At 42.0% G+C, this 22,591-nt stretch overlaps 1 protein-coding gene across 2 annotated transcripts; it reads right to left on the reverse strand.

Annotated features, from left to right (window-relative positions):
• Positions 1-5,003: 5,003 nt before the first annotated feature.
• IL2RA (interleukin 2 receptor subunit alpha) lies at positions 5,004-20,412 on the reverse strand. Of its 2 annotated transcripts, XM_030290169.4 has the most exons (7): positions 20,097-20,411; positions 11,272-11,457; positions 10,922-11,044; positions 10,400-10,627; positions 8,242-8,295; positions 7,301-7,373; positions 5,004-6,035 (listed from the first exon to the last, which is right to left on the reverse strand). In XM_030290169.4, exons 1-6 carry the CDS (start codon positions 20,284-20,286, stop codon positions 7,321-7,323), a joined length of 834 nt encoding a protein of 277 aa, XP_030146029.2. In that variant the 5' UTR covers positions 20,287-20,411; the 3' UTR covers positions 5,004-6,035; positions 7,301-7,320. The 2 variants fall into 2 exon arrangements, with proteins under 2 accessions (XP_030146029.2, XP_072774714.1); XM_072918613.1 differs by having other exon boundaries at positions 5,004-7,373; positions 20,097-20,412.
• Positions 20,413-22,591: the final 2,179 nt, after the last annotated feature.

Genomic DNA, 22,591 nt, shown 5'->3' on the forward strand with positions numbered 1-22,591 from the left:
GTGCTGGATTGCCGGGTCACATCTTCCATAAAGCACAATTTGCTTCCCGCTGAAATTTCTACAACCTCCAGTAAAGTCCCAGTGCCCAGAGCATCCTTGCAGGACATGGCATGTGCAAATGCAATTAGTGGATGCCGTAACATTCACACAAGTGTCAGCATCTGACACCAGTTCTTCTCCTGTGAATGGGCATGAACAGAGTGGGCCAGGGTGCCAACAGCTCTTACAAGCTGTGTCACTTTGAGAGGTGCCAGCTTGGGACTGGACTTCTCAGCTCAGGAGCTGATGTTCATCGTCCTGCTGGGTCTCAGTGCTCAGCCAGGACCAGCCTGTTTGGGGGCTGCACTAAAACACAGGTTCTGCTGGAGGTGCAGAGTGAGGCAGCCCCAGGCAGGTGTCTCCAGGTGAGCTGGTGTCCCCGCTGTGACTGCAGCCAGCAGAGCTCCAGGCCTGCCTCAGCTGCAGAAAGAGATGCACCCAGGGCCACTGCAGCTGCCCTGAGCTTTGGAGAGCCCCACTGGGGCTGGCTGATGTGCTGCAGGATCCTGGGCAACACCCACCCCCACCTGGGCCAGCAGCCCGAGGCCAGGCCCATTCCCCAAAGGCCACACTTATTATGAAAGTTGTTTAATATTAAACCTCCTCTGATTTCTGAGGAACTACTTATCTGTTGTGTATCCAGATGGGATCCTATGAAGTTACTCTCCAAGTACACAAGAACCACCAAACCTATTCAAACTAATTACACAATAGAAGAGTTTCTCTATGTTGTTTTGTTTTGTTTTGTTTTGTTTTGTTTTGTTTTGTTTTGTTTTGTTTTGTTTTGTTTTGTTTTGTTTTGTTTTGTTTTGTTTTGTTTTGTTTTGTTTTTACTGTTGCTCTTGGGTTTTGTCTGGCTTCTCCTTCAACAGGATTTACAAATTCAAATTTCACACAGCGGCTGTGCAAATTTTGGAGCTCCAACAGCCAACAGCAAACCCCAAACATATCAATTCTTTTGTACTTTCAAATATATCCTTCCCTGGTGAATGGCATACCACTTAAAAGTGGCTAACAAAATTATCCAGGTGATTATTTATGCCTGTGTAAACATCAGATCCATTCTAAGGAATACTCAAAGGCCACAACAACATGAGCTGCTTCTGAGAATCCAGGTCACATTCATGTTTACTCTGAAAATAACAATTGCTTCAGCAAAAGAAGTCTGATTTTCTTGACATTTTTGTTAAGGAACTGCTAATTTGTGATTCATTGTAAACTCAGAGCCTCAAAAGGCTTCATAATCTAAAGAACTTTCTAAGGAAGCAAATTCATTTATTGGAGAGAACTAAGAGGGGGAAATACACTCAAGATCAGCCTGATCTGTCTTAGGTGTTCGCTGGATGGTTCTGCTGTGCCAGTGGGTTTGAGGGGTTTTACATCAGATGCTGAAGAAGTCCAGAAAATGCCAACACCATTCAATAGCAGTACCATACCTTGGGAGTGCAAGTTGGCATCCTTTTGTTTCTCTTTTCATATGAAGTTACATTTTCCCCACTACCTTCACAAAATATTCAAAGCCCAAAGCAACTGAAACTGTGTGATATAAATACGATAGAAAAACCTGCAAGCTCAAGAAGGCTGCACCAGTGGTTCTGAGCTGGAAGTAAACAGGTTGCACTGCCTCCATCCTTCAGAGAATAAATGCTAGAAGCAGTGATTTATCTCTGTCCTTCCCTTGCTGGTTTAAATGCAGGTGGAATTTAATTACTCTAGTTACCCACAAACACTTTGTGTCTAGGTAAACTCTGAATCCTAGATATGTAAAAAGATTTAAAAGCAAGTGTTTTCATCTTGATTTTTGAGAGAAAAATAAAAAGAAAAGAAGAAAAATGAGGAGAGGGTCTGGCTCCTAAGTGTCTTCCAAGTTCAAGCATGAGAAGTCTTCAGAAAACAGCAGTTTCAGAGTATCAGACAGATTGTGATTATCAGTGAGCACAGGTGAGGATGGTAGAACATGAGCTATTGACCACATAGTTTGGGAATGTATAATCCAGCTCTTGTGAATACACATGCAGATACTCCAGGTTAACACATCACATCCTTTTCTTTTAACAGCTACAGAAAACTTGTTTTAAGCAGCTGTACTACTATGGGAAAAGGGAAAAAAACACTCCCTGGGGCTTCATTGCATTATGGAATGGCTTGGGTTTGAAAGGACATCAAAGATCATCCAGTTCAACCCCCTGCCATGGGCAGGGACATCTTCCGTTATCCCAGGTTGCTCCAAGCCCTGTCCAGCCTGGCCTTGGACACTTCCAGGGATCCAGGGGCAGCCACAGCTGCTCTGGGCACCCTGTGCCAGGGCTTCATCACCTTCACAGTTAAGAATGTATCCCTAATATCCCATCTAACCCTGCCCTCTGGCCATAGGAAACCATTCCCCCTTGTCCTGTCACTTCATGCCCATGTCCAAAGTCCCTCTCCAGCTCTCCTGGAGGACCTTTAGGCACTGGAAGTGGCACCAAGGTCTCCCTAGAGTCATTTGTTTTCCAGGTTGAACACCCCCAGCTGTTTCAGTGTGTATCCTGGAATATGGCTGCAGACAGAGAATCCAAACCTGTCCATCTTTAGCCCCATGAAGTGCAGTAACACACATCACTCCAGGACACAGCTCCTGCTCATGTGGCACAAGAGGAGTGCTCCCACATAATGCACATAAAAGTTTCTCAGTGCCAGTGGTGGTGCCAGAATTTGCTATATGAAAGCATTATATGGCAGGTAAACTCATAAAATGGAAATCTCAGAACTAGTTTTGGAACACATCTCTGTTTGCAAAGCACACATTGAATTTACAGGTACTTTTGTATCTGACATAAATTAAAAGCTCTCTTTTAAACCAAATTGTGTTTTCATGTTTTAAAGTCATCTACAGGACAGCACTGTCAAATGGAGAGTTTCTTTTTGAATACCCACTGCCTGTGTGAGTGGCTACTCCCCTCACTTCCAGCATTGACCTCTTCAGGGTTTGTCTCCTTTACTGCTATTGATGCCCATGGACCTTCTCAGAAGAAAAGGAGGAAGAAGGAGGAAGAGGAAATGGCTTCCTATTTACCCTTGCTGCCTGTATTTTCTCTTCAAACCCTCCTTTTCATTCAGAGTGAAGGACCATGTCACAGAATCACAGAATCAATGAGGTTAGAAAAGACCTCCAAAATGATTGAGTCCAATCTTTGACCACCTTGAGGCACCATGTGCCATGTCCAGTCATTTCTTAAATGCTTTCAGGGATGGTGATTCCACACCCTCCCTGGGCAGCCCATTCCAACGCTTAACCACCCTTTCAGTGAAGAAATTCTTCCTGAGGTCCAGTTTGAACCTCCCCTGGTGCAGCTTGAGGCTGTGTCCTCTCATCAAGTCAGTGGTTCCCTGGGAGAAGTGACAGACCCTCCCCAGAGTTGCAGAGAGCAATAAAGCCTGTTGTTTTGTTTTTTTTTTTTCTGGGATAAACAATTCTAGCTCCCTTGGACACTCCTCATAGGACTTGCCCACCAGCTTCATTGTCCTTCTCTGGACTCACTCCATCACCTCAGTGTCTTCCCTGAACTGAGGGGCCCAGAACTGGACACCAGGACTTAAGGTGTGGCTTCCCCAGTACCAGGTACATGTGGGAATCCAGGGCTTCCCTCTGGCTGCCCTGGCAGGTCTGGGACCCTGGCAGGGGTCAGGAACCCCCCTGGACAGAGCCCCCAGAGACACTGTCTGTGATCTCTGTCCATGGAAAAGAGTTTCCAATCTTACAGGATGAATTACAAGCTGTGAGTGTTTGATAAGAGTAATAATTAAGTGTGACACCGGTGCAAAAGTAAAATTTTAGGTTTCTAGATTAGGGGTTCAGAGGGGACAAGATGGAGGAAATTGGGTGTGTCTTGTCCTTTTTCTCCTTCTTCATGCCCTCCATGTTTCACTGCAGTGTTGGCATTTTTCTGTTGGTTTAGGCTGGGGACACACTGTCCAACGTAGGTGACAGATATTGGCACGTTATTGTAAATCCAGCACAGGTAGTTTCTGGTATTTAATGTTTGTAACATCCCACTGAGGGCAGAGCCCCACACGCTGCCCTGCAGGACAGAGCTGCGGCAGGGCAGCAGAACATGTTAGAGATAAACAGAATAAACAACCTTGAAACCAGCACAGACCAATTATGGCTTCTTCTTTGGCAGCGGGGCAGAAAGACAGAGACTTTCTACAATCTCAGAATCACCAATACCCACAGATTCCGACAGGTACAGGAGGGCAATCACTGCCCTGGTCCTGCTGGCCACACTATTGCTGTTAAAAGCCATGATGCCATCGGCCTCCTTGATCACCTGGGCACAGCTGACTCAGGTTCAGCTGCTGTCACCAGCACCCCGTGGTCCTTTCCCACCGGGACACTTTCCAGCCACTTTACCTGTAGCACTGCCTGGGTTTATTGTGGCTGAGATGTGGGAACCAGCACTTGCTCTTGTTGAATCTCATTCTGTTGGCCTCCCACCACCGATCCAGCCTTCTGTCCAGATCCTTCTGCAGACCCTTCCTACCTTCCAGCAGATCAACATTCCCAGCATACTTGACATTATCCATGAACTTTCTGAGGGTTCATGCAGTAAGATACGCAGTACAAATAAATCATATTCCAACAGGAATGGAAAAAGCCATGGGAAATATAAACATCAAGGCTATGGAGTGAGAATAACTCAACAGGAATACTAACCACTAAAGCAATGACACATACACTCTATCTCAAAACAGAAAACAAAACTAAAACCTCCTCGTATCTTCTGAATTATAAGGAAGGGATCCATCCCATTTGGCTTTTGTCATGTGCCATGTAAACATCTGTAGTTAATGTGGTCAATCTGGGCATTGTTAAAGTCAATGCAGAGAAATAGGTCAAGACCCTGAGTCATTTAACCTGTATATATACATAAATAACTATATGTCTCTGTGTGTGTGTATAAATAAATACATATTCACATGCATCTATTACAGAATAATAATATATGTATTATTCTGTATAATATATATTTATTATGTATCTATAGGCAATAGGGTGACATGAACTGCTCTCTAAAGGGACTTGTTCCTCCCCACCACCTGCCTCAGACACAGACACTTGCATTCAGCCAGGTGAAACCCATCTTACCCAGCCGAGCGTGGCTATAAAGAGGCAGAAGAACATCCATACATTGCAAATTCCCAACAATACAAGAACGTGTCAAGTATTATGCGTGTTTGAGCCTGTCCTCAGATGCCTTTTTGCTGGGCTCTCTCCCTCTCTGCAGCTACGAAAGGAGCTGTCAAATTAATCGGCTGGCACGATCTGCAGCATCTTTGTCTGAGCTGGAGGAATTATGTAGGAACTGTCATGGACGGCACAAATCCAAAATAATTGGGAAAAGGGGAGTGATAAGGAATGCATGTATGTAGTAAACCATAAGGGAATCCTCTCAGATTATCAGCTGCAGTGCAGGGGGTAAAGGGGTTTAATTTCCAAGGGGAAAATTTTGAGGAGAAAAGTGTGCCTGCGCTTGACCCACTTGGGGAAGAGGCAGGGGGACGTCAGGTGTCCAGAAAAGCTGCTCTGTTTGTGAGGAGGATGGTGTGTGGGCTGAAATGACAGTGGCACCATTTCATGTGCTTGGGAGAATGGTCCATATGTACTACTGGTGGCTTGGGAGGGGCTGCAGTTATATTAGAGATACATCTGCTGCGTGGTAGGAGGAGGAGAAGTGGGTTTGGGAAGCAGTTTCAGGCAGGGCTTTTTCCCCATCAGTCAGTGATGGGGTGCAGTCCTCCTAACAGCACTCTCTAGGTAGAAAGTCATGCTGTCCCCATAAGAGTTAGGCTGTAACATCTTCTGCCACCTTCACACATTGGATTTAATGTCCAGGCTTCCTCCTTGTTTGCCACTGCTGGTCTTGGGGTTGCTGGTACAATCTGGTTTCTTCTGTGGCAAGTCAATAATTCCACGAGTTTGTATCTGAATGCCACAAATTTCTGAGACGTCTTCCCTACAACATGAAAAACACTATTACAGGTAGGAAGAAGCCGGCTTTCTATGGCTTCTTCTATATTTACCATGAGAAACAACAGAGTATTTTTTGCAGATGACAGCATTTAGGATCTCAGTTACTCTTTCATTTGGCAGCTACTATTTCATATGGCACTGGCTATTTCACCTTTGTTCCACCACACAGCCAGTACAATGTAGATCATTCTTGACACTTTTTCACATAGCATATTTTCAGAAATCCTACAATGGCTCAGGCAATCTGCACCATGGTTGACTATCTTCACTAAAGCACATTTCAAAGCATTGCTTACACTTTATATGGTTTTATCCAGCCATTAACTGACAAAAGTCCACTTCTAAGGTGGTTTCACAAGGTCCTCTCTTCCCACTTTTCAAGAAAAATCTCCATTCAGCTAAGAAGCAGCAGTAATGAGTAAGGAGCATGAAGAGAAACAGGGATGAGGATTAGCAAAGAGAGAGGAGAAGAGAAGAATTCCCAAATGTTAAATAGGGACATCTAGGCTTAACTAGGCTAGGGAGCCTGTGAACAGGAGCAGCCTTGGTGCATCTCAGTGTAGTAACAGAAACAGGGAGGAGGCCAGACTGAAATAAACCTGAAGTACAAAGTTGTCATGACACAACTCTTAAATTAGGGGGATGAAGGAAACAGAATTACGTGGTTGTGGTGGCAGATGCTCCCCCAGACTTCCCACAGTTTGGCCAGAGAGAAAAAGACTGATTGCATAACCCATCTGAAACAACGTATTTGCATAATTAACCTTAATTTTCCGACAGAATTAATCTCCCACCCATTATCTGAACAGCCATTCTCAGTTCCACAATGGCTGGGACAAAGACTGCTTTTTAGAATTAGAGAATCACAGAATGATTTGGGTTGGAAGGGATCTTAAAGTTCATCTCATTCCATCCCTCTGCCATGGGCAGGGACACCTTCCACTATCCCAGGTTGCTCCAAGCTCGATCCAGCCTGGCCTTGGACACTGCCAGGGATGAGGAGTCCTCAACCTCTCTCGGCAACTTGCTCTGAGATTTTTTGATTACAAAAGCTCTGATTCCTCCTTTTCTTGTGCCAGTATTTAACAGCTGAATCAGACAATCCCAAAATCCGGGGTCATATTTAACACCAAAGATGTCCAGAAATCTAAGCAGTGCAATAGGGAGAGGCTGATCCATTTGATAACTCTCCCACGTCTAGGGATTTTTTTGTTAGATTTCACGTTTTCCTCATTCTGTCCCGTTTACCTTATTCTTTGCTTGGTGAGTCACACAAAGGCAGTGGGAATGATAAGCAGAACAAACCAGATAGCTGTAAAATCTGAAAATCAATAAGGTTAGCACCTGGAATTTTCTTAATTATTGCATTTAATGCAGCTGGGAGAAACAGGCAAGATATGGGATAGGGACTCATCTCAACCCTCTGCCCAGGGGCAGGAATTTTTCCATGTTTTTCCATTGCTCCCAGGACCCAACCAACTAGAGAGTGACCACAGTCGAATAACCAGGGACTACTGATGTGTGGTCTCTGGAGTAGTTTGCAAAACTCCTCCTTCCCTTCCTGCATCTCATTCCATTTTTCCTTCTCACCATAATGTGCACTACAGTTTTCAACAGACTCCAGCTGGAATCAAGAGCCCTTGTGCAAAGTCTTGAGCATATGCACAGCAAGACACAATTTCTATTTCATCAGCTAATGATGATGGAGAAGGGGGAGAAGAAAATCTCTTCAGACTGATCAAAATGCACTAGTTTATCTGTGAAGAAATGTTCTATTTGCCCATCTTTTTTTATTCCTCTGAAAACGTGAAAAAACCTCAGCATTTAAATATTACATTTTTTCTGCTTTTTTCCAGTTGAAGTGATTCGCTGAATTGACGGAAAGTCTCAGAGAAGAATCTGAAAATGTCTCAATTTTAAAAACAGACTTTTGGTTTAACAGGTTTTTTTTTTTTTTTACATTCTTTACAAATATTTGAAAATTTCTTTATAACAGCTTAAGTGCTTAAACAATCTCTTTATACTGTCTTTGTATAAACTTCTCACATGACACATGGGTATAGATTTGTCTTGCAGCATATTTAGTAGGTCTTCTAACAGAAAAGGATCTCTTTGGAATAGAATAACAAACAGAACAACCAACTAAGTGCTCTGGGTGGTGGAGTGAAGTCTTTAATAAAATGGCATACCTGTGACTGGCTGTGTCCCTGATGAGGAAAGGAAAGAGGACAGATGAGTCAAACCTATGAAGAGAGAGAAATTCTTGATTTTTGTATCAATTTGCTCTTCTGATGAAGAAGAGCATCAGAGCAGTGATGAGGAGAGAGTCAGCCAAAGAGGCAGCTCATTCCAGCACCAAAGCAGTTCCCAGGGTAGGGTATGGCAGCTCTCCCTCTGCACAGAGCATTTAAAAATTGCCATGTTTGTTTCTTGGCCATCAGCAGATCTTTCCAGCCTGGATACCAACATATCTGCTGACCTGATACCTGTTAATGGTGGGCATGAAGTGAACTGGAATGGGATCCATCTAAGTGGAAGGATGGAATGGGATCCATCTAAGTGGAAGGACCTGTTTTTGCCCAAAAATGTAAGCTAAAACATCCCTGATGCAAGAAATTAATCTAATTTCTCTCTTATCCTGAAAATGAAGCTCTGAACTTGCCCTTATATGGGGCAAGATTTTTAACAAGATGTCCTGTAATAGCGGTTTCTTGATAAATTTTTTGTGCTGAGTGCTGAAGGAGAACTGAAAGTTCCAACTTCATTACAGACATCTGATCATAACAAGTACAAAGGCAACTCTTTAGGGGAATAAATATTTGGTGCTCTATTTGCAAGGACCTGACCTTGCTGAGGTTTCAGAGCATTTTGCAGAAAACTGGAATTACTGTTTAGTTAAATTAAAAGCTAAGGGGGCTTCTTTTTTTTATCCAGTCCCATGTTGTTCACAATCCAAATTTTAAATTTTTAAAATATTTGTAAATTTTAAATATGTGTAATTGCAATAGGTTGTATTATTTTCTAGGGCTGGTTTGTTGATGGGCTATATCTATCACAGCAAGAAATTCTTTTATCCTGTTAGCACCAAGTGAAATTTTTAATTGAGTCATGATGGAAGAGGAAAGACCAGAGAGCAAATTGTGACTTCTGTACCAGGAACACTCTGAACCAGGCACCACAAAGAAATATATCTATGAAACAGGGGAGAAAGTCCTGGGCTGATGCTGAAACATTGTGTATGCTGTGGTCTGGTATGGTCACTAAGGCTGGAATGACAAAACAGGCTGAATTTCTCACTGGCAGACATTCATCTTACAACTGTAAAAGCCACAGTGAACCTTCACGAAGCAGAAATCTGTGCATTTTCCTGGAAATGTGTGGAGTTTCTCCCATGAATAGGGACACCTATTTCATGGTTACCTCCCAAGGGATTAAGTGAAGGAATCTGTCTGTGTACATTGTCATCATTTCAGTGGTAAGTTACATTTGATTCCTAATCAATACTATTTCTTTTGTTGGCTTTAATATAAGTATCTTGATACAGTTTTATATTATCTGCTAGCAGTTATTTTAGTTTTATGCTGTGTTGCAGCATTTTTGAGAGAAAGAGGACATGAATTATGAAATTTGAGCTACTCCAGTCTAGGCCTCAGATTTGGGCCTTGTGGGTCTTCAAGCCTCTGACGCAGTTAGAAATTCAGAGCTTGTGGCGCAGATAGAAAATGTCTTAAGGTGTGATGGGGACCACTAGGTTGTTTGGGTGTGAATTAGTATAGGTTTTATAATGTAAGGTGTAGGCCGTTTTAAGGAAAAGGTAAACAATATTAGCCTACCAATTAGAGTGTCTTTGTTTTGTAAACTATGTGGAAGCTTATATAAACTACCACCTTATCTTGAATAAAGAGAGAACGCTTGATTAACCACATTGGTTTGAACCTGCGTTTGTCTTGTCCAGCTTTCTGTTTTTCTGAGATTCCCTGGCTTTAATGCTGTGTAGTAAGTAATTCTGATGAAGGTCTTTGTCTCTTACCTCCTGTTCATTTGTCTTAATAAACAATTCCTTTTTATATAAATACATCTGATTTGCAATCAATACAACTTGCAGGACAGAGTGATGCCTTAAATTTAAACTGCTGACAAAATCTGAGGCTAAGGAAGGATTTGCCTTCATTTCAACCCGTTTCTGTGCAGGTGTTTAAGTACACAAGGGAGTTCTTTCTTCGCCTCAGTGGCAGAGCTTCTTTAGTAAACTTTTTTGAAGCTCCTACTCTCCCCTCGACAACTGGGGGGTCTGAACCCCACATGAGCAGGTCAGACATTGCTGTGGGGTAATCACAACCACCTTACCTGGCCCAATGGTCTGTGGTGGCCACTGGTTGCTGCCATTGGTGCATCTCATATCAAGGGGGGTCCAGAAGGTTTTGCCATTCACCTCCTTGCACGTCCTGCTGCCAAAGGTGGGGAGTCTCTTATCATAACCTGACTGGCATTTGAAATGCAAGACTTGTCCCACGTAATGCTCTTGGGGCAGCTTTATGGAGGCATGTGGAACAGTCTTGGGAGGACCACAGAAACCTGTGGGAGCACAAGGCAGCACACAGTTAAAGCAGACAGATTTTGCATAATGCTTCTGCTCTTGAAAATCTTGTGTTCTTAGAAAATAGAGACAAGCAGGATATAGCAAGGCTTTCTAATACTTGGTTAGGATATAAAATACTCATTTGCTTATACCATATCACCTTATTCAGCCAAGATATTACAAAAATAATTTCTTTCACCCTGTCTGCAAAATAATTAAATATTATTCACCGTTTTTACACTACTTCCATGGAAATCAGCAGGACAAGTATTGAATGAGCTCTTATTTACCTTTTTGTTTGGACTCTGAAAGGTCTTCTTGTTTCTGGGGTGCAGCGCTCCTTGGTTCTCTTTCTGGCTTCTGTGCAAGTTCTAATTCCGTCATGGGATCCATTGACGACAGATCTTTCTGCTCTGTGGAGAAGTTACATTTGTTGAGTTGCAGCAGGACAAATATCAGAACAAAGTGCCAGAGCACCCAAGCTTCTGGAGGTTGGATAAAGCTGTTGCAAGTTATAACTTAGAAAAATAAGCACAAAAGGTCTTTTGTTAATGCCCAGATTTGTTTTATACCAAGTAACACATAGAGGAGAAACACCTCTATGTATAAAAAAAAAAAAAAACAACAACCACTCACTCACCAAAGCATTTAAATAATTGGTGTTTCCAAACAGCACCCTGCTGCTCAATCTTACACTGAATTCCTAGGTATTCACTGGCCTTTCTGCCATAGCCAGGGTCACAAGTATAGTACAGTCTGGTCTGTGCTGGATACATCTCAGCAGTAACGTCAGCAAATTCAGTCGGTGGAAGACTTGGGCATACACCTGCAAATAGAAAGCCTGAGAATCAGGACATCAGGGCAGCATGGCATTTTATTTCATGGATCAAGAACTGCCCTGTTCTCAATACCAGACATGTCCAGCAGATAGACAACATGAAACACTACCAACATTTTCTTAATGAAGCTGCACACAATCGTTTTGGACAGCAGCTACCCCCAGCAGAATGTGCAGCCCTCAATCTATGGAGTGAGGCACAACAGGCAAAAGTAAGCAATTAAAAGTTGCAATCATCTATAAGCAAACATTGAGAATTGGCATAGACTCTCGGTTCTGTCTGAGGACACCAAAGAGCAGCTTACTGTGAAATAAGTTTACAAACCTAAATATAACTTGTCCCAAAACAGGAAGTGAAGTGTTGTGTCATCAGCAAATCATACCTAAATATACTTTTCAATCAGTTGGAATGAATTAAGTTAGATCATTTCACCATTTCAGTGCACTTGAAAAGCCTGTTCAAGCTGAGCTGGGGACCCTGAGGTTGATAAAGGCACTACTTAATTATTATTTAAGGCCTAAAGGCTGAGAAATTAAAGGATCAAATAGTCTGGTGGCACCAGGCCTGGCACTCTGGATCTTTGGGTGCATGATCTGTGGCCCTTTATGCTTATGCACAACAGTAACAGTTATGGGGAGTGAAATTCTTAGTCATCATATCCTCACATTTTCTGCAGCAATAATTAATGCAGCCTTAGCAACCAGCAGGAGTAACTGCTAAAGGCCCTCAAGTCCCTGATAGCTGTTCATTATTTGGTGTCTGCCCTTGACTCCTAAAGTGCTTTCTCCTTGAAAGACCAACAGCAACTCAACCTGTGACTCCCTGCCCCAGCCCTGCAATGCCCTTTACTTTCATTTCCTCGCTTCGATATTTTCTGCCCTTTTTGCTATACAATGTTTTGCTGTTTAGTAAGTCACAAAGTCTGAAGGAGGCAACAACAAAAGGTATGTGATCAGTTTAACAGCTAATCTGCATAGGGGTTGTTTTAATCCCCTTGTACCTCTGTGTTATCAAAGGATTTGCCTTGTAAACTACATCAGAGTGTGGCTTTGACAGAAGCGACTGCACCCGAAATAGTTAACCACATGGTTTACCACAGACTGTCAGGGTGATTAAAATTAAAGAGTTATCAGATCAGCAGCAAGTTGAGATCATGTACTCTCACTTTCCCTGAAAGCTAAAAGCTTGTTTCCCTCAAGACTTCAAAAACCTCTTTGAAGCAGACTGCAGATCTGAATCTCAGCATAAGGCACTCAAACCTACAACTCATTAGTCTCTTCTTAAGAAAACCCACAACATTTAACCAACTCATCATAAAGGGCAAACAGTCTTTTAATTGATGATCAGATGTTGGGTTCTTCTGAACTTGCATACATCAGACAGGGATTGTGCAGAAATGGTGCACCTGGGAGACGTGAACATCCACATTGCAGCTGGATCACACACAGCATTTCTTGAATCCAGCCTTTTAATTTCATCCACATTGCTTAAGTTCTTGTCTTCTCACCTCTAAATAACTGCAGTATCTTCTTTGACCTTTATCTCTGATCCAGAAAGAATTTTGGAAGAGGAATTTTCCAGGTCTTGTTGTGACCTTGCGCCTGCCTCCCTTTGACTTTTAACTGCTTCATTGTCACAAAAAAAATTTTGCTCCCATTTTCAAGAACCTTCTCCTTTGCAACCATCATAACCTTTTGAAACACTGGCTTCTCCTCCCATACTTCTCACCAATGTGTTTCATCAAAGTCATCAACTTTTGGGTTTATTGTTGTACCAATCCTCACACTGGGAGGAGCCATGAATGAATATGGACATTGCAAAATATCCTTTGCCATGATTGCTCTTAATTGTCTCAAAATATATTGTATATATCTTCAGAAGTGCTTAATTAATTGTCTCAAAATATATCTTATATATCTTCAGAAGTGCTTCTCTTTATGTGGTTTTTACTCCTCCTTCTACAAAAAGTAGGCACTCAGCATGTAATTCCTGCACCCTCCTGCCAGGCAGTTTTAGGAAGTGAAAAGGTTTTCCCTGAGTCTCCTTTTCTCCAGGCTGAGCTCCCTCAGATCCCTCAGCCTCTCCTCATCAGACCTGTGCTCCAGACCCTTCCCCAGCTCCACTGCCCTTCTTTGGACCTGTTCCAGCATCTCCATGTCTTCCTTTGGCTTCATGTCATGGCACCTCCTGGAACAGTTTGGGAAGACTGCAGAGAGGATGCAGACCTGGTGAGGTCTGGACCATACTGACCTCTGGAGTGAATTGAGCCTAAAACTTCATTCCATCTTTGTGCCCAAAGAAACTACATGGTTTGTCCCTAAAAAAAATCAACATCCTTGCTGTGTGAGTGGTAAAATAGCCAAGGGATTAGAAAAATCCAGGGAGTAAGGAATGGCAGGGTAGATTTTTTTTTTCCTTCACCAAATTTCTGACTTTTTTATATTTTTAGGAAAGATTAGCTTTGTTTTGGGGGTTTTTGTTGTTTTGCACCTTGTTGGTAATTAGCCAATCAATTTGTTTGAGTTAGCATGATATGAAAATGTCAGTCTTTTAAAAGGACAGCACAGCTGGGCATAACCTGCCTCACAGCCTGTGGTGACCTAGTTTTGCACAGCCCAGCTTTTTCTGGATTCTGCATCCCTCCACAGCTGCTCCAGGGTTGCACTCCTGCTATTACTGGTTTGAAATACTGCCCTCACGTTACCTTGAGATGTCTTGATGTTTTGTTTGCCTCCTCATTTTGCCTCTGCACGTATTCCAAGTTTTCATCCCCATGACAAGGCGTTGTGTGTCACTATTTCATTCTTTTGCTATCCTGATGTCCACTGTTCTCTCATTCCTTCATTCACAAAATTCATCAGCCCCTACCAATTATTCTCACTTCCCATACCCCAGCAGTGTCCTGGGACTTCATTTCTCTGCACTTAGAGATAGTAAATGGGCCAAACAGAGAGGTTGGTGTAATTGTGTTCATGGGGGTTTAACCTTTCTGTTAGTTGCAGAATTGTGAGAACACTTAGCTCTCCTAAAGCAGATGGGGATTTCTGTTTCTCCCAATATTCATGGATTTTTGGTGCCTACAGCAGTTATGGAAATTCTGGAGGTGGTTTCAATCATTATGATGGAGTGGATGGAGATGAAGCCTTGGAATTAGAAGACTTGTGTATTGAGACAATAGCCATGAAACATAACAATTAAAAAGTAGTTATTGGTTCTGCTGGAACACTCCCTAAATTAAGTTTGAAAAGTTTTTTGAGACCTGCAAGCCTTGTCATCTGAGCCAACAGCTAAGTGTGAGCTGGGATATCTGATGCCATTTGAGATATCTCAGGGCATCTGGGATTTCCACATGAGCTGTCAGATATCACACAGGGGATACTGGAGGGAAAGAAACCCAGCATCTAAATCAGCATCAGTTCTTTCAGATTTCTTCCGGCATGTTTCCCATTCAACTATGTTACTCACCCAACCACAAAACTGCTCTTGGTAGGTGGGCTGGCAGTACCAGGCTTCATGAAACCCTCCCTCCTGTTTCTCTTCTACATCTGAGTTGGCAGAGCAGTGATAGATGAGGCTTTAAAACACCTTTAGTCCACAAGAAGTGAGAGGAGAAGATTTGTAACAGGCATTTTTAGTGCTAGGTAAAACACAGTCAGTGAGTCATGGCACACTAACCTAAAATCAGAACTTCCCCTGTTACGTGGCTGTGTGTCACCAGCACTGACATTAATCTGATGTCAAGTTAAAGCAGAAAAGTACAAAAATAGGATGATTTTCCCCTTACTACAAAGGCAGAAGGATGGGATTGGTAGGAAACTGGATGCTCTGAAGTTTTGGGCAGAAGCAGTGGAAGAAACCAGGCACTACACACACCTGCCCAGTTCAGAGATGAAGAGCACCTCTCCCCAGAGACACCAACAAATCAAACCGAGCCAAAATGAAGATATTTCCCCAGCTGTGCCTGAAAAGCTAAATCAGCCCTGGGGATTTATGTGCTGTGTGAAACTGGACTCCCTAAATGGTGCAGTCTCATGAAGATGAAACTGATACAGGCAAAGCGAAGGAATTGATACCGACAACACAACTGAAATGGTAATGAACTTTTTCTAACTTCAAAATTTATTCCCAAAGGATCCTTTAACAAGCAAGCCTCAGCTCTGCAGGATTCTTTCCCTCATTAATTACACTTCTTACTTATGTGAGTTTGTAAGATGGGAATAGATCCCAGATGTGGGGTTGGGGTACAGACCCCGATTTAATTGTAATTTGCCTGTGAGATTATAATTAACTATACCTCAGATTATAGAGAGATTATCTTAAAAAATAATTTGAGTAATAGTGAGTCTGCATTGTAAGTGACAGAAATACAGTGCAGCTAAAATGACCAGGCACAAGTTTTAATACAAACAGCAATGGAGGAGAGACCAGCCTTAGGGGGATGGAGGTGGGTTTGAATATTCCCAGCAGTGGAGAAGAAGAATGTCCTGTTCTAAGGATCTGGCAGTTCAGTCTCTGCTGAGTTTGCTGTACCAGATGTCTCTGTTCAAAAAACAGTGTAAAATAAATTGGAATATGAACTGTCAGGAGCTATAGGACCACAGAAAACTGGGTTTTGGAGAAATGCACTTATCTTACCTCTTGGCTTAATCCTGCTGAGCAGCTGTTTGCTATTGACCTAGACAGTGGAATCTAATGCAAAATAATTCCATATTCAGCAAGGCTAGAGCAGGTTGCACAGTGGACTAAGCTTTCTCATGTTAAGCCTAATTTAGCCTCAGGAATGTGCCTTCTTAGCTCCTTCTGTGAGAAGTGGAGCTGGGCAAACCTCTCTAGAGCATAGCAGACACCTAATTTACCTCCTCCAAAGCAAAGCTTTAAAGTGCTACTTTCTTTTTATCAGCTGCAGTGGTGGAAGAACGTTCTTACATGCTCACATTGATGATCAGAGTGGTTTGTCTGATGTATTGATAGATCTCACACCTACCCTAGCAGAGAGGCTGGGCTGGGGACTTGAACTCAAAATGCGGAATTGGAAGAGGGAACATTAGCAAAGAAAGAAGAGAGAGGAAAACTAGCCTGGGCACATTGTGCTGCATAGAAAGTGCACTAAGTAAAGAATAGGAAACACTTTTTTTTTTGTTTGTTTCTGGGTGTTTATAACATCCTTGGTTCCGTGGTAAAGTCACAGAGCTCAGACTCTTTAAATGCAATCACGGCATGTGGTTTTGCAGCAGAACACAAAGCCAAGTTTTGAGAATATACATGAAAGCTTTGTTTTGGTGTGTGACACTTTTGCTTAAATAGACAAGCTCAGTAACACACGTCTTTGACATTTTCATCTAAAAAGAAACAAAAATTGTATTTTTAAACAACAGCAGAGATACAGATTCTTTCCTTTGTCTGGAATTTTCTCAGCCTTGCCTTTTGTAGGGCTGAAAGGGCAATAGAGCATATTCTCTCGGAAAATAATTGAATGGTCTGACAAGTGTGTGTCCCAGTCTTGGGAAAGTGAAGGAAAAAAAAAAAGGTCTAGTGGGGAAATTTTGATTTCAAATATTCTCTAAGAATCCATCTCACCTGACTTAGGGACTTAGCATGGTCAGGGAGCTTTGCCCTGGAGAGCTCAAGAATGAGATGGAAATTTTCTGCACATGAACATGATTTTTCCGATGTCATGTATGAAGTGTTTTTCCACTTAGAGAGGGTTATATATTCTTTATGTGAAGGCTAACACTTTTCAAATCAAGAACATGAAGAAAAAGAAGGAGATGACAGAGTGCTGCTCCCCTGTCAGGTCTGAGGAACAGGGAGTCAAATGGGGAAAATCATGGAAGGACTTTGGAAATGTGAGTTTTTGGGGAAGCATTGGAGGAGATGGAGCAAAGACTCGGTGAGCCACGTTGTTCCAAAATTCAGGACCAAGGTCAGGGAATGGAATCCTTGGGTAGAAAATATCCAGAAGCTGGGATCTGAAGATAGCATTAATAGAACAGGGGGTACAGGGCAGACAAAGTTGAACATTGAGCAGGTAGGGAGACCAAACTAACAACACTCTGAAGGGGCAACAGTGAGAAAAGTCAGAAACAGTGGCTTTCTAGAATTAGATAAAGAGTGGATTTTTTTTCCTGCAATAAAAGGAAAAGGACATAACATCTCACCTCTGATGAGGTGGAAAGACAATTCCTCTTACTGACGAAGCAGGTACTGCAGGATCTCTGTAATGTCTGCTTTTCCTCAGTAGGATCACACTTTTAAAACATTTTTTTAACTTTTTTTTTACTTGTAGCTGCATATTGAGCCCTTTGTTGCTGAAGGCCACTGTATCTGAAAAGGTTTATAAAGGTATTTGCTCTCTAGTTGACCTTACAAGAATCACTTGTCTGTGTTTGACAACTTTAACGTATTCTGCATTGCATTTCAAATCCATGGGAGCCAGCACTAATATGCAAGTATAATGGGAAAGAAATTCCTCTAATTTACATGACTGAGATCTGGTACCCATCTTGTGTGAATGAAATTCACTTGAATGAATTTCTATCTTTTGTGAGTTTTAATCCTTTCCAGGTTTAAGTTGCAAATCTGCATGATGAACAGCAAAATTAAAGGTTGTAGGAGCACAGACCAGCTTTTACCTTGTGTTTGACCCTCACTTCAGGCTTCACCCATGCCTGCATCTTCTAGGCACTGTAGCTGTGCAGAATAAAGGAGACAAATGCCATGCTCTTCACAGGAAAACCAGCATTTCTATTCTTTTTAGCACTAAAGTGTAGTTTAATTTTTATTAAATGCATGATCATCCCATGCCTTAACTTCCCCAGTCCCACAGGACTTTTCTCTCTCAAAACACTTTGAGAACTATCAGTGAAACTATTCTGTAAAACAAATAGCTTTTATTTTCTTCTCCCTCTAATTATATTTATTCCTGATAGTGCATTTTGACAAGCACCATCTAGGGCTGGATGTATTTAAAAAAACTGAACTTGCAGTGCTGGGACAAGCTGAAAATACTAAGGCAAAATAAGAAAAAAAGCACTGTATGTGCTGAGGCCTGGTTGTTTTTTGACCAGTTTGACCCAACCCCTTTCCCTTTGCTTTGCCCTTGTCTATTCCCAGGTCTCCTTGTTGATCCCCCTAAGGAATTAAATCAACAGGTCTTACAGCCACAATGCCTTAAGTGTCTCCATGATTAAAAACCCCTAAATTGGTAAAAGGTGGTGGTTTTTACCATAGTATATTATTTGCAGGGAGAAATTACAAATATATATGTATATATATATATATATATATATATATAAATATATATATATATATATATTTAAACATTAGGACTGAGATTGAAAATAAGTACAGGAAGCTGAGGAAATAAGATCTTAGTGATACAGTGGAGAATGCACTAATTCATTCAGTGGTGAATAAAATTACATGAAATAGCATAAAATGCAACTGCTCTGACACCCCCCGATTTTTTTTCCAAAAAACACAAAGGTTTCTGATAAATGAGAGCTGCCAGAAAGAAATTTCACATGTTCCAGGCAGAGTAATACAGAAAGTGTGATCTGGGGAACCTGACTCATCCCAGAACTGATCCCACTGACACATCTCTGGCTGAGCAGCTCGTGGTGCTGCTCCTGCACGCAGCACCAAACACTTCCCGTGGGCTCTGGCACCTCATCTGGCAGGGAAAGGAGAAAGTGCAGCATTTACTGGCAAAATAATGAGAGAAAAAACCACCTGGAGCTTCAACATTCAGGAAGGTCCTTCCTGCATTAATCAGTTCAGTCATTAGCAACACACTCTTCCCTTGAGATGGCCAGCCCTGAGGAAAATTCCCAGTCCTGCTAAGGATGATCCATCAGCAGTTTCAGTACCAGCATATCTGAGAGCCTGCCTTAGGCTGTGTCTGTTCATACCTCTCATCCTGGACATCATCATCAGAAAGAAATATCACATTTATGGAGCACTGAGAATGGAAGGGGTTTGGGTTTTTTTTCCCTGTCTTTGAACAAAGCACTTTAAATTTAAATACACTAATGCATCACCAGACCATTTCTCAATGCACACACTTGTCACGGTAAATAAGCCAAATCTAAGCAGTGTCACCATTTATAAATGTGTAAAATTATGCTGAATTGGATTAGCTGTCTCCATTCACAGTTTATAGGACTGCTGATTGAGAGGTATAGCTGAAAAAATATTTCATATCTATAGTACCTATAGCAAATTTGGATGGCACCTTTTAACTAAGAGCATTGCCATCAATTTTACCTATGGGGTACTGGCATTTCAGTGTCTATTTCTGTTTCCTAAACTTACAAGCAAAATGGAAAAAGGAAATTCAAAGGACTGCCTCAGGCTGCTTTGATCTGCCCACTGTTCCAGTGATGGGTTGGAGAATACATACATTAGTCAGATAAAAAATATCCTCTAAAGCTCTGGATTTTCTGCAGTTGACAGTTTGTGGGCACAGAACTCATTTCTCTCATTTCCTTAGAATAATAAATTCCTTAAGCTCCTTAGCATCCTTCCTTTGCTGAAAGGAGTCAGGATGTTGTGAACACCCTCTAAAAAACCACCAGAAGACCCAAATCATTTCTTCCCTCCCCAAAAGGCAAAAAGAGTCTTTTACCTGGCTTCTTCCCCTTGATGAATCCAAACAAGAGCCACATCAAAAACCACTTGAGCTCCATGGGACTTGTCCCCATCTTTTCTCCACACCCCTGAGGATGGGGACGTTTCTCAGAAGCGATGAGTTGTTGCCAGCCAAGCCAAGGAACTGATTGCTGCCTGATGAGGCCGTCTGGGAGCACCACCCACATGTGCAGTGAGGGCTTTGGTCAGCAAATCATCGTTTTGCTGGCTCCACAAGAAAGAACAAAGGCTGCTTTCTGTTCAGGTATTAGTCTGTTATCCAGGAAACCAAACGCGATGCTCGGTGTGGCGGAGCATGCCATCGTGCATAGGAAGTGGTTTGACATATCAGAGCTCCTGGAAGCTTCAATAGAAGCAGGAAGACTTTAATAGGTTTGTTCAGACACTCAGCCCCAAATCTGTGGCTGGATGAGTATTAGAGAGGGACCAGAGCTGTAGAATAAATGTCTAGTGCATGACAATGGATCTCAGGCAACATCTGTGGGCTCTACCTGCAAAGAAAAGGTTCCATGGCTTCTCCTTTTGGCTTTCAGAGGTCTTCTGTTAGTGATGATAAAGCCATACTGCATTTGGTTTTGATGGAAGCATATTTGCAGTTTCTCTGAATCACAGCTGAACTTCTGAAGGATAGACAGTTTGATTAAAAAAATAAAATAAAATAAAAACAAACAAAAAAACATGAGGGTGAAGCTGCCAGGTTTGGAGAAGGTTTCCCTTGCTCCTAAATTGTCTGGTTGTGACATGCTTCAGTGAAATTTTTGCAAATGCCAGTGGAAAACTGGAAATTACCAAAGAAGTATCACAGTTTATGTAGTTTTTCTTTAGGCATTTCCACAGAAATTATTTCCTATTAGTAAATAGAGAATTAATTGGGAGAGACTATAGAAAAAAAACATGTTTCAACTATCTGTGGTATTCTATCAAGATTATTACATGCTGGGCATCTATTTCTCCTTTATAAATCCTCAATGAATTAAATCTTCTTAAGAGGCAAGGTAAGGAATAGATGTGATACATTTTTAGTTGCTGCTGTGGCTGTGTCCATCAGTCTGCCACCTTTCTCCTGATAAATCTCCCTTTGCTCTTTCCATGAGAGATTTTGTGCAGCTTTGTGAGGCAGGTGACAAATCCTCCTGCAGGGTTTGCCAGCTGCGAGGCTTTGCCAGGAGATTATTTCTCAAATCCAAATGCAACAGGGCATGGAGAACAAGTAAGACTTGTGAAGTAACTGCTGTGGGTAAAATGCTCTGCTCACCCCAGGGCTGCTTCACGCTCCACAGTATTTACTGCCTTTGCTTCAGGATCAAATCATCTTCCACATTTAACAGTGTAATAGGAAAAGCTCATGCCAAAGCCATCTGAAAGACTTAGAGAGTTTCACTCCTGAAAAATCTGTCTGAAAGTCTTAGAACCCAATCCTTCACCTTCTTCCGAGATGCCTGGAGATGTGTAACTGCCTGAACGCTGCAGTCATTTGGACTGGTAAAACATATTTATTATGTTGCCTGGAAAGAAATCCTAAACTTTTTCTGCTTTCCTTACTAAACGCAGGGTCTGTGCTTTTGAGGTGAAGGGATTTACTTGCCAACATCTGCTTCAATTTCTTGCTTGGTCTAACTATTTAATTCCACAGCTATTTTAATGATGGACATGATGAGGAATGTTTTCTGCAGTCCTCCAGCTCAATCTTTCATGCAGCCATTTGTTTTCAGGTAGCAAACCTCAGCACAGGTGAGTAACAGCCACTAAGGTTTTATCAGAAAAGATGAATTTTTATCCAGGAATAAATGGGAAGTAGAGTCAGTTGTAGTGGAATGAATGATGGCTTCAGGTGGGTCATTGCTACAAACACAGGTTGCATGAGAAAGACCTGTAATTCAGCATTTATACTTCTTGAAAGTCAGAAAAAACGGTTATGGTTTGTGAGAGGAATTAGCCAAATCAGCTTTGGGAAATAGGTCAGTTTGCTGAATGATTCTACAAAAAAATACCACAAAAAAACCCAGTGCAGATTCTGCAAGGAACAGACCCAAAGTAGGGCAAGGTAGAGAAGGAGAGAGTGAGAGCAGGGAGACCCAGCAAGGGGGAAAGGCACCCAAGCACAGAGAAAAACTGGAGTTTATGAGAAAAAAATCATAACTAGCATTATAATTTAGACGATCAACGTGAAATGTTAGCAACAGAATTAGGTGTGGAAACAAAGGAAGGGAGGTGCTGTGAAAACTCAGTGGGTATCTGGGAAGTGGTGGGAGGAAAAACAAGAAAAAAAGCATCTTGAGAATTAAGGAAGATGGAGGAGGAAAAGAAGGTGCTGGGTTATCTGTTGCTCCTTGACTTTCCTCCACTGATCAGCAGAGTTTTGCTGCTCAGGTAACTCCTCTGTTTCAGAAGAGAGCTGGGAGGAAAAGAGCCTCTCACGTAGCTCAGGCTACCACAGACAAGATGATAAAGATTATTTTTATTCAATATCAC

The sequence above is a fragment of the Taeniopygia guttata genome, chromosome 1A (genome assembly GCF_048771995.1).
Source record: "Taeniopygia guttata chromosome 1A, bTaeGut7.mat, whole genome shotgun sequence".
Taxonomy (NCBI): domain Eukaryota; kingdom Metazoa; phylum Chordata; class Aves; order Passeriformes; family Estrildidae; genus Taeniopygia; species Taeniopygia guttata.